The sequence below is a fragment of the Leuciscus leuciscus genome (genome assembly GCF_965113295.1).
Source record: "Leuciscus leuciscus genome assembly, chromosome: 15".
NCBI classification, from domain to species: Eukaryota; Metazoa; Chordata; class Actinopteri; order Cypriniformes; family Leuciscidae; genus Leuciscus; species Leuciscus leuciscus.
In genome coordinates this window covers 28,702,932-28,713,431 of record NC_138739.1, presented here as the reverse complement: position 1 = coordinate 28,713,431, position 10,500 = coordinate 28,702,932, and the positions used below count along the sequence as shown (strand labels likewise).

General features: G+C 39.9%; 1 protein-coding gene across 1 annotated transcript; it reads right to left on the bottom strand.

Annotated features, from left to right (window-relative positions):
* Positions 1 to 4,284: 4,284 nt before the first annotated feature.
* Positions 4,285 to 6,020, bottom strand: LOC309475913 (granzyme B(G,H)-like). Its single transcript, XM_082138900.1, has 5 exons — positions 5,910 to 6,020; positions 5,666 to 5,816; positions 5,193 to 5,325; positions 4,849 to 5,100; positions 4,285 to 4,659 (listed from the first exon to the last, which is right to left on the bottom strand). Exons 1-5 carry the CDS (start codon positions 5,971 to 5,973, stop codon positions 4,504 to 4,506), a joined length of 756 nt encoding a protein of 251 aa, XP_081995026.1. The 5' UTR covers positions 5,974 to 6,020; the 3' UTR covers positions 4,285 to 4,503.
* Positions 6,021 to 10,500: the final 4,480 nt, after the last annotated feature.

Sequence of the window (10,500 nt, the reverse complement as noted above, 5' to 3'; positions counted from 1 at the left end):
AGGGAGAAACAAAAATGAAAATTTATAGATATAACCCTGTGTGGAAAAAAGATTTTCAGTGGTTAACTTTTAATTCTGACCAACAGCTCTTGTTTTGTAGCTGGTGCAGGGAGGCTACAGAAAATATTCAAATAGACAACCCCTTTGTGATGGGTAACAGCATTTTGCACTAAACTAAAGAAAAGATGCAACTGTTGACAGTGTTAGTCTCATAGAGGAGTGTCATGGGATAGGTTAGTGCTAGTTTGCAAACAAGAGTTTTTATTTAGTGATGTCTTGTTGAGGTGTAATAGGTGTTATGTTTCTGCGCTCTTCCATTTTTAGCAAATAAATAAAAAGTGTGTCTAAAAACTATTTTTGTGATGTTCTGTATTTTTTGTGCACTTTATGGAACATCAGTGCCTCTTTAAATGAGGAACTCCATTACTTGTGTTTGTTTTCAGGGATGTTAACAGACGTTTTATAATTGTGCTACAACAGTTTGGCCTGTGCTACAAAACTTTCAACCTCTGTAGCACCAGTGCTATGTGCAAAAAAAGTTAACGTACAGCCCTGAATGTATATTATGTTTATTGTAAGAAGTTTTGAGGGCAAATTAACTTAACTTTAAAAAAGCAAAATCACCCCATTTCACCGGCAATTAATTAAATTAACATATCCAATAATGCTCTTTATACATGGAAGATATGCTGAAATCTTAATATAAACTTCAGGTAGTTTAGGTGAGATACAGAGACTGGGGTCTCTGAAGGATGTGACACCAACTGCAGTGTCTCCACAAACCAACGGACCTCCTGAATCCCCCTGTCAAGAAACACAGATCAACACATAAGTCTTGTGTTGTCATATTTTTTAACTTTTCTAACACATTAAGATTTGATTACTCATTTGTTTTTTGTTTTTTTTTTATACATCACAGCTTCCTCCATCGCCATATACACACATCATCTGTGAAGTTGAATAGTTACAATATACATATATACTGTATATAGTTATAAACTAAAAACAGTATCTGCTTCAATATTATCTTCTTTCATTGGTATGGATATCCACTTGATATTGTTTAGTTCGCTTGACATCAGGGGAGTGAGGTTTACCTGCACAACTAGCTGGCCTCCGTTACACTGACAGTGCACAGAGTCTTGAATGTAAAGAAGGAGCATGTAAATCTAGCCATTCAATGAAGAGTTTTTTTCTCTCATAGCATGAGGATGAAAAGAAAGACGTTTCTGTTCAGTTTGATCTTACTGAAACGAAGGGCGTTTTTCCACTGGGTTCGTTTGCTGCGGTCCGAACCCGAGTGCGCTAGTTCCCGGCGCCTCCCGCAGCGTTGGTCTGGTTTCACACTCAATTAATTGTATCGAACCCAGGTGCGTTTGCAGTGATCTTACGTCATCGCAAACGCAATCAAACAATGATATCGACAGTGATACGCATGCGCGGGATACTATACTTCCTGAACAAGCGCGCACCCGAGTCCGTGTTGCTTGCACATTAACGCGAACCGCACCACGGTTCGGGAGCAACCGAGCTCAGACCACCTCCTCCAGCTAGTCTCGGGTTCGGTACTCTAGTGCGCACCCGGGTCCGATGACAGCGTTCACATTAACGATTTTTCATGCGAACCGTGCCCCGGTCCGCACTAAACTGCCAGTGTGAAAGCGCCCTAAGACATGTACATAGGTTTTTGCAGTCTACACCGCTAGAGGGCGCAATGAGCACATGTAAACAAGCTTCACACACTATGTATCTTCAACTGACAGGAAGCCAAAAGATAAGGCAAATGGGTGATGAAGAGGGGGAGAAGTACACTAACATATTTTCCTTAATGCATGTTTAAGCAATAATACCTAGATTGTATGATACTTTAATATCTCTATTAGGTTCAGCTGTCAGATGAGACCAAACAAGACATAGTTACATGATAGAACACGTAGATAAATATGAAGTGGAAAGCACGTGTCCTGTGAAGTAAATGGTACAGGTGTGTTATTGAGGTGCAAACTACTCTGTCTCTCTGTGCCTTTCATGTGACATTATTAAAAATGTGTTAAGGCCCTTGCTGTGGTCTCTCCCCGTTTGAAAAATGCATCGCAAATCAATCAGCGATTGACAAATTCAGATTAGCTTTATTGGTATGGTAAAACAGCTTTACATTGTCAAAGCATTGGCAGGGCTCTGATCCTTTGTGCATTTTCAGATTAACCGTACCTGTTCGTGACAATCCCACTGGTGACCGGTGTGGTGTAAGTTGTAGGGAGGGGTGATATAAGATTAGTCCATCATGGGCGATTGTGCTCTCATCAATTGTCTGATATTTTAAAACCTCCGTCCAGTAACACGAGTAATTACTAGTACTGTAGAAAAAGAATAATCCGAAAATATTTTCATAACCGCTGAACAGAGGCACCCTGATCACATGGGCTCCTAGTCTGCGTTAATACGCCCCAATGGATTTTGTGTGTAATGCATTCTGCAGTTAAACAGGATGTTGTTACAGCAATTTCATAAGGTTGTAACATTGAGGACGATTAAACTTATTTTTGATCCATGGAAGAAAATCTGAAATTTTTGTATACATATTAGCAGCGGCGGTTTCTTCATTAGGGCGATCGGGCGACGCACCACCAGAGTGTGAAAGGGACTTTTTCAATCACAATCTCATTCAACCACAGAGTTGCTAGCAGTCACTCACTGTTGTTCTGCCTCTGGATATAGTCCAATCAGCGCCAAGTCACGTTCTGTGGAGTACCGCCTCTTTTTGGGCGATTTCACTATGGCTGAAAATCGCCCAGAGTGTTCCCATAGACTTAGGCCCTGTCCCAAATGGCACACTTCATGTGCACTTTCGGTCTTGTGGACTTACAATGGCTGCCGCGTGCGCGTGTCCGTTAAGTCTGTGAGACCGCAGTGTGTCCCATTTGTCATTTTTAGATCTCAGAAGGGTGCTTGCGACGCCCCCATGTGGTCGATTTGCGCCCTTGATGCGCACTTTTGCTGAGCCCGCGCTGATGCGACAGTCAAAGCGGCATTACGTCACGAAAGTGCGGACTCAGAGGAAGATCGCGAGTGCTTAGGGTTCCATTTGGGACAGGGCCTTACATTCAAAGATTTAATTTTTTTTGAACTGCAGGCACTGCAATGCATTCTCTATGGGTTCCGGGAGGGCTCGCACTAATGTGCTTTCGTCATCATATGTAAACTTCACTTGTGCAGTGATTGGTGGAAACAAATATACCTCTAATAATATTTAGCCATAAGCTGAAGTGACATCCAATCATTTCCTCAGTGCATAACTTACATTTCACGAACATATTCTCCATCTGTAAATGTTAGAAAGTCAATATTTCCAGTTTGCCGTCATGAGTGGGCAAGCTTTCTGCAAGCTAAACTTCCATGAACAAGCGCCGCCGCGTGCATGCGCGCCGAACAGACCGAGCGCAATAGAATAGAAGCGCAATTATTCGGACTAAAATATACATTAGCACTAAATTATAAATATATTTAGCTAAAATATTTGTTGTTGAATATTTGTTGTTGTTGGTGAACATAAATGTGCTAGAGAATTTCAAACCTACATGTGTATTTTTATGATATTAGCTTAGTTTTTTTTTGTTGTTTTTTTGTTGTTTTTTTAAGTTTAGTAAATTTAACTACTTCTTTAAAAAACATTATTTTGTTTTTAGATTGTAATGTTGCAATGTTAGAATGTAATGTGATTTGACCCCTTTTTTGGATAGACTGCAGATAGACAGCAAGGTTACACTATGTTTGTTTTTATAACCTTCAATATGAACATTGTTTGTAGGACAATATTGATCAGGATATTAAATATAAAAATTTAAAATTAAATACAGTTTTTTTATTTTATTATTCAAATAGAAAAATAATAATTAAATACTCAGATTATACCATACATCGCCATTTAGCCCAAAAATTCAGATTTATTTGGCAATTGGCTATTTCCCAACCCTACCGGCTGAAGTTTTAGCTACACTTTAGGCTAATGATAGCTACATTATTATCACTGTTAAATTGTTATTTAACAATTAGCCTACATTCAGTCCTGGATTAATAATTCAGTCTGTTGCGCCCACCCCCCCTCCCCCCCCCCCCCCACCCCTCCACACATTTTTTTTAGCACCAGCCACCACTGCATATTTGGAAACTAAGGTGAATTACAGAGATCAATGTGATGAAAAGATGTGACACCAACTGCAGTGCTTCCACAAACCAAAGACCCCCTGAATCCCCCAGTTAAGAAACAAGCTCAGAAAATAGATGTGAGGAAGAAAAAGTATATTTTATTTGTGTAATGCATTTAGACTGGATATTACTCAATTTCATGAGGTTGTAACATTGAGGACCATTTGACTTGTTGTTGTTAACACATGATAGTTTTATTAGAACAAGATGTGGGAGAAAATCTTTTAAACATTTGGAAACATTTTTGATTACGCACTAGTACTACCCATCGTTTTTATTATTATACTGTAAAGTCAATTATTTTTGTTTGATTATATTTTTGATCCATTGAAGAAAGGCCGAAATCTTAGTAGACACTTTAGGATACTGAGGCGAATTGCAGAGAAATTTATATCCAAAAGATGTGATACCAACTGCAGTGTCTCCACAAACCAAAGGACCTCCTGAATCCCCCTGTTAAAAAAACACAAGGATCAGTAAGTCAGTATATCAGTTATCACCTTTCTCTCTTCAGCACATTGAGAATGCATTGTAAAGTGTAATATAAATTGAAATAATAATTTGTTTATTTATTATTGTATATATATATATATTTATTTGTTAATTACTAATATTATTATTATTTAAAAATGTTTTGCATACTTTACAGGTTGCTCCATGGCCATATACACACATCATCTGTGCAGCTGAGAACTTCGATCCCCAACTATTTTCACATTTTTTGTTATTAATGATCTTCACATTTGTTTCCATGAGGACTGGGCTTAAAGTGCCATTAGTTGATAAACGTCCCCAGCCTGCAACACTGCAAACAGAATCTGCTGCGATGTCTTCTTCTGTCTTTGGTATTGAAATCCATTTGACATTTTTGTTCTTATAGACTTTTTTCTCTAGCTGCAATCATAAAAACGCAATTATATGTTAATAGACAGTGTTTAAATGATTACGTATAATTTTGAACAACTGATATAAATGCAGTCTGTTACCCTCAAAAGCATGATGTCATTCCGAAAAGGTTTTTTACTATAATCCGGATGTTTGTAGTAGGACTTCACTTTAATCCGGACATTCATTTCTCGTAGGTCATGTGCACCAACCACAACTGTCAGCTCTCCTGTTCTGTTTATGGAAACATTCATCTTAACTTCAGCTTTTAGGTTTCTTTATTCTTTCAGATTTTTTTTTTAAGGTATGATGAAACCATCTAATTGAGATTTTAGTTTTAATTTAGTTTAGTTTTATTTTTAAAGTTTTGTTAGATTTCAGATAACCCAAAACCTGTGAAGAGATTACGACAGTCACCTCTGATAACAGATTACTCTAAACTGTAATGTAGAAACATGTATTTTTCTATAAAGCTGCTTTGAAACGATAATGTGTTGTGAAAAGCGTAATACAAATAAATGTGAATTGAATAGAAAATTCATGAATTTAGCTCAGACAAAATTACTTGTCTTACTTCTTTCGGCAATGTGCAGCAGTCAAGACAAACTCATCAGAAATGAGGAATCCACCGCAGATATGTCGAGAGTTCTTCTGAAGAGAAACCATGTAGGGTCTGGAGTGGGGTTTGGCTTCCCTGCCGTTCACTATACCCACATTCACATGAGCTGAGAGAGATGCTATCAGTAACTTATTCAGCACATACCAATTAATTATTCTTAAAAATTGATAATAATATGCTGTTATATAATCAGTCTCACCAGTGAAGGTCAGGTGTGGCAGCAGAGAGGCCAGCAGGAGCAGAGAGATGATGATGATGGTCATGATGAAGAAGACGATCAGTGAGTGTCTGCAGAAGAAGCAGAGTATTTATTGTTTTGTTTTTTTCAGTGGGTGGAGACTCGGTTTCTCACTTTATGATGTCAGTAACACTGTGAGTAAATTCTTGCTAATCCTTGTGGTCTAATGTCTAAAACCATCATCTGGCAAGCACCAATGCTGACATTGGCGTGAGGAAAAAAGCGAGGTCCAAAATCTCTGTATAAGGCAATGTCACTTTTGTAAAACCCTAAAACAATTTTCTATGTATACAATACTATATACAAATGCAAGTTAAGTATGTGAAATATTTTGCATATGCAATGACCCTAACTGCTTTGATGAATGCAGTGTATACATATTTTTTTCATATTAAATCTAACACATTTCCTATATGATAACATTGCACTGAAGCCATTCGAAGCTTCTTTTCCCCTAGATAAATTTGTTTCAGGTTTTGGTCTTTCTTGAAATAGAGTGCAGAGAAAAAACTAAAGCAATTTCACATCCTTTTGATGGACGCTGTAAAACTTCACACCCATTGTAGCAAGATCTCTTATTCAGCTCTTCAGCTCCAACCAGACAACAACAAAAAACTGTTAAAAGATGAGGCATAGTGTCGCAATTAACACTTGCATCTAATATATAAAACACAAATATGTTTGAATACTTGGGCCGACATTAAACAGTTGAGACATTTAAACATGACAGGTTTTATATTTTTGTGTTTTTTTTTTAGAAGTAGACCAGTAGCTGTCAGCCATTTGAAGTCTTCATTATTAATCACTGTACTCCAAATCAAAAATAAAATTCATAATGGCTATAAAACTGTAATGTCTACTGTGATATTGTTCTCAAACTGCAGAAGTGAGGTAGTATGTTGGGAAGTGTTTATTTTTTTATTTTTTTTACATTTGCACACATAATGGAAAGAGTTTCTGGTCTCTTTATCAGATCGGTTTACAGTGCACCACAAAGTCATATCTAATGATCTAGAACAAATTCAAGTGAGCTGTAGACATGACTAAGTGAATAATTAATAACTGGTTCATTTTCACTTGTTAAAAAAAATAAAATAAAAGACTTTAATATATTTATTTACTTCTCCGGTGCTGCATCTCTTGTGTCACATCTTTAATGAATTACTGAAAATCGTACAGAAAATGTAGATGGAAATTGAGAACCGTATTATAGTGCATGCAACTAAAATAATACATTTAAAAAATACATTAATAAAAAAAAATATTTTTTTTTACTCATTTTGATAACATTAAAAAAAATTTGGAGTGAAAATTAAACATCTTTTTTTAATCAGAATGTACTAGCATGTTAAACTAATAATAAAAAATAAAAAAAACAAGGTTGCAGATCTTATCAGCAAGATTTACTCATAATGAATATTGTGAGTGTGTGAAACAGCATTTTCCCAGCCAGTTGCAATGTTCATTTTAATCTTTTGATTTGATCTTATTGGTTTTGGGGGCAACGCATTACAAGTAGGCCTACATCTGATTCTTTCTTTCTTTCTTTTTTCACGTAACTAGTAAAGTTACTCATTACTTTTAAATGAGCAACAAGTTACTATTTCCTAATAAGTAATGCTACTCCATTTTCCCATTTATTGACCAACATCTCTCCTGTCCCCTTGTTGAGAGAAATCTTGAGTAAGGTTTAGAGGCTTTGTGTGCGCTTTGTGTGAACATGATGGTTATTGTAGTTCTAGACTAAAAGTTAGCATGCATTTACTCCTCTCGCTTGAACAAAAACAGATTCAGTATTCCTCAAAATGAATAAAAACAGTGAAAAGCAAACTCAGAATATTATGCAAAAATGCAATAATTAAATATGTTAAATTGATAGATGTAATGTATGTACTTAATCTCACTTTATTATCCAATTTCTTTGCTACTGACTTTTGTTGTTTCAATTCAGTCAAGTTAAACATCACATTTGTGTTTCCTTTTTCACCCCCTTTTTTATTGCTAAAGTAAAAGTGTTTTGACTCTTATTCTTTTCTAGGCCTTTACCGTCCTTCGGATGAGACGTTAAACCGAGGTCCTGACTCTCTGTGGTCATTAAAAATCCCAGGATGTCTTTCGAAAGAGTAGGGGTGTAACCCCGGCATCCTGGCCAAATTTGCCCTGTGGCATCTGTCCATCATGGCCTCCTAATCATCCCCATATACTGATTGGCTTCATCACTGTCTCCTCTCCACCAGTAAGCTGGTGTGTGGTGGGCGTTCTGGCGCAATATGACTTCTCCCTCCACAGACGCACGTCGGTTAACTAAGAAATACACTTGCGCTCCCGGGGGCGGTTCAGCGCAAAGAGGAGGCGTGTTCCGGCGCAAACGTTCCCTCATGCTATTTTGCAGGTTTAGAAAACAATTCCGCCATTGACCGAAAAAATCTAGTTTAAAGTCAGTGGCGCGTTGCGCATGTTATTCATATGCTATTTTAAGGGCGCATGCTTGGCCATAATCAATGTAGCGTGTGCACAACGCGCATACATTTTGATTCTCTCATCTACACAGAAGCAGCAGTTTTCATTTTTGCAAATCATACATTATTACGATAGATAGATAGATAGATAGATAGATAGATAGATAGATAGATAGATAGATAGTTTATTATAAAAGCATACATCTAGCTTACACATTTACCCAAATTATCATACGCCTGTTTAACCGAAGTTAATTTGGGTGTGTTTCTCCATCCCCAATGTCACTTCTCTGTGTTTTACGGCCCTGACGAGAACGTCGGTCTCCTCGGCTGTGAACCGCTCCTGGTGCGCGCCCTGCAAATCCGCCGTTATATTAGGAATCCGCTTTAGGACAAGCGCGCCTGCTCTTAAAGGGAATGTGAGATGACGCTCTGATTGGTTTATTTCACGTTATGCCCAAACCACACCTATGAATAATGAAGCTACTTCAGACCAACCCATTTTAGATTTGCGTCGGGCGCAAGAGTCATTTATCCCGCCGGTATAATAGCAACAGCGCCGAGACCCGCCCACAAAGTTACTTGCGTTTTGCGCTTGATACTTGCGTTTCAGATCGTTAAAATAGGGCCCATAGGATCCCCATAGGGTCACACATATGGCACCCAGCCTAAACCCGGTTCTCAAGGATTCAGCTGAATATAGGCCTGGTGCCGGACGCTCCGCTATATGTCCAACAGCCGATGGTGACGGAGGACTCACAGGGTTTACCCGTAGGAACTCTCTGGAGCAATAGCGCATGTCTTAGCGCAGCAAGCTAACACAAGCCGGGTCCACTCAGTGTCTTCTACCAGTTTGAGGCGAGAACAGAGGAGGAGACCGGCTCTACATGTAGGCTATAGAATCTAGCGAACATGTTAGGTGTCGCCCAGCCCGCAGCTCTACAGATATCTGTCAAAGAGGTGCCACGTGCCAGCGCCCAGGAAGATGCAATACTCCTAGTGGAGTGAGCTCGCAACCTGAGCGGGCAAGGCACGCCCTGTGCTTGGTAAGCCAGGGCGATGGAGCCCACTACCCACCCTCTGCTTGGACACAGCCTTTCCCTTCTGCTGGCCTCCGTAACAGACGAAGAGCTGGTCTGAGGTCCTGAAGCTTTGAGTTCTGTCGACGTACTGTCGCAGAGAGCGGACGGGACAGAGCAAATCCAGGGCTGGTTCTACCTCCTCTGAGGGCAGCGCTTGCAGGTTCACCACCTGGTCCCTGAAGGGAGTGGTGGGAACCTTTGGCACATATCCGGGTCTGAGTCTCAGTGTAACCTGGGAATCACCCGGCCCGAGCTCTAGGCATGATTCGTAGACCGGAAAAGCCTGCAGGTCCCCTACCCTCTTAATGGAGGCCAGTGCAACCTGGAGCAACTACTGATTGCAAAAGCTCAAATGGGGCATTCTGGAGCGTTCTGACCACCAGAGACAAATCCCAAGAGGGTAAAGAAGGAGGGCGGGTGGATTTAATCTCCTCGCCCCCCTAAGGAACCTGATGACCAGGTCATGCTTCCCAACTGACTTAACCTCCACCAAGTCATGGTGGGCTGAGATGGCGGTAGCATAGACTTTCATGGTGGAGGGAGACAGCCTTCGCTCCAACCCCTGCTGCAAGAAGGAAAGCACGTCCTCCCTGACCTTGCACAATGTCTGTGCTAGTAGGCTCACTGGGGGAAACGCATATTTGGCCAGCTGTGGGCCAGCATTTGAACCGAGTATTCCCTCGGTCAGAGAGTAAAACAACTGGCAATGGGTGGTTTCTGGAGAGGCAAAGAGGTCTGTCTTTGCGGCTCCGAAACGACGCCAGATCAGCTGGACCGACCGGGGATGGAGTCTCCATTCTTGATCACCCCCAGAATATGAACAGCACAAATCGACCTCAGATGCTTCTGCCTCCAAAAGAGGGGATGGCTGGCGAGTTGCCATTTGCGACGGGAGCGTAGACCACCTTACCGGTTGATGTACGCAACAGTCTCAATTGGAAAAAATGGTCTGTGCGATGAATAAATCTACAACTGTAGCACGCGAGCGATACAGTTTTGCATGTTCATAAC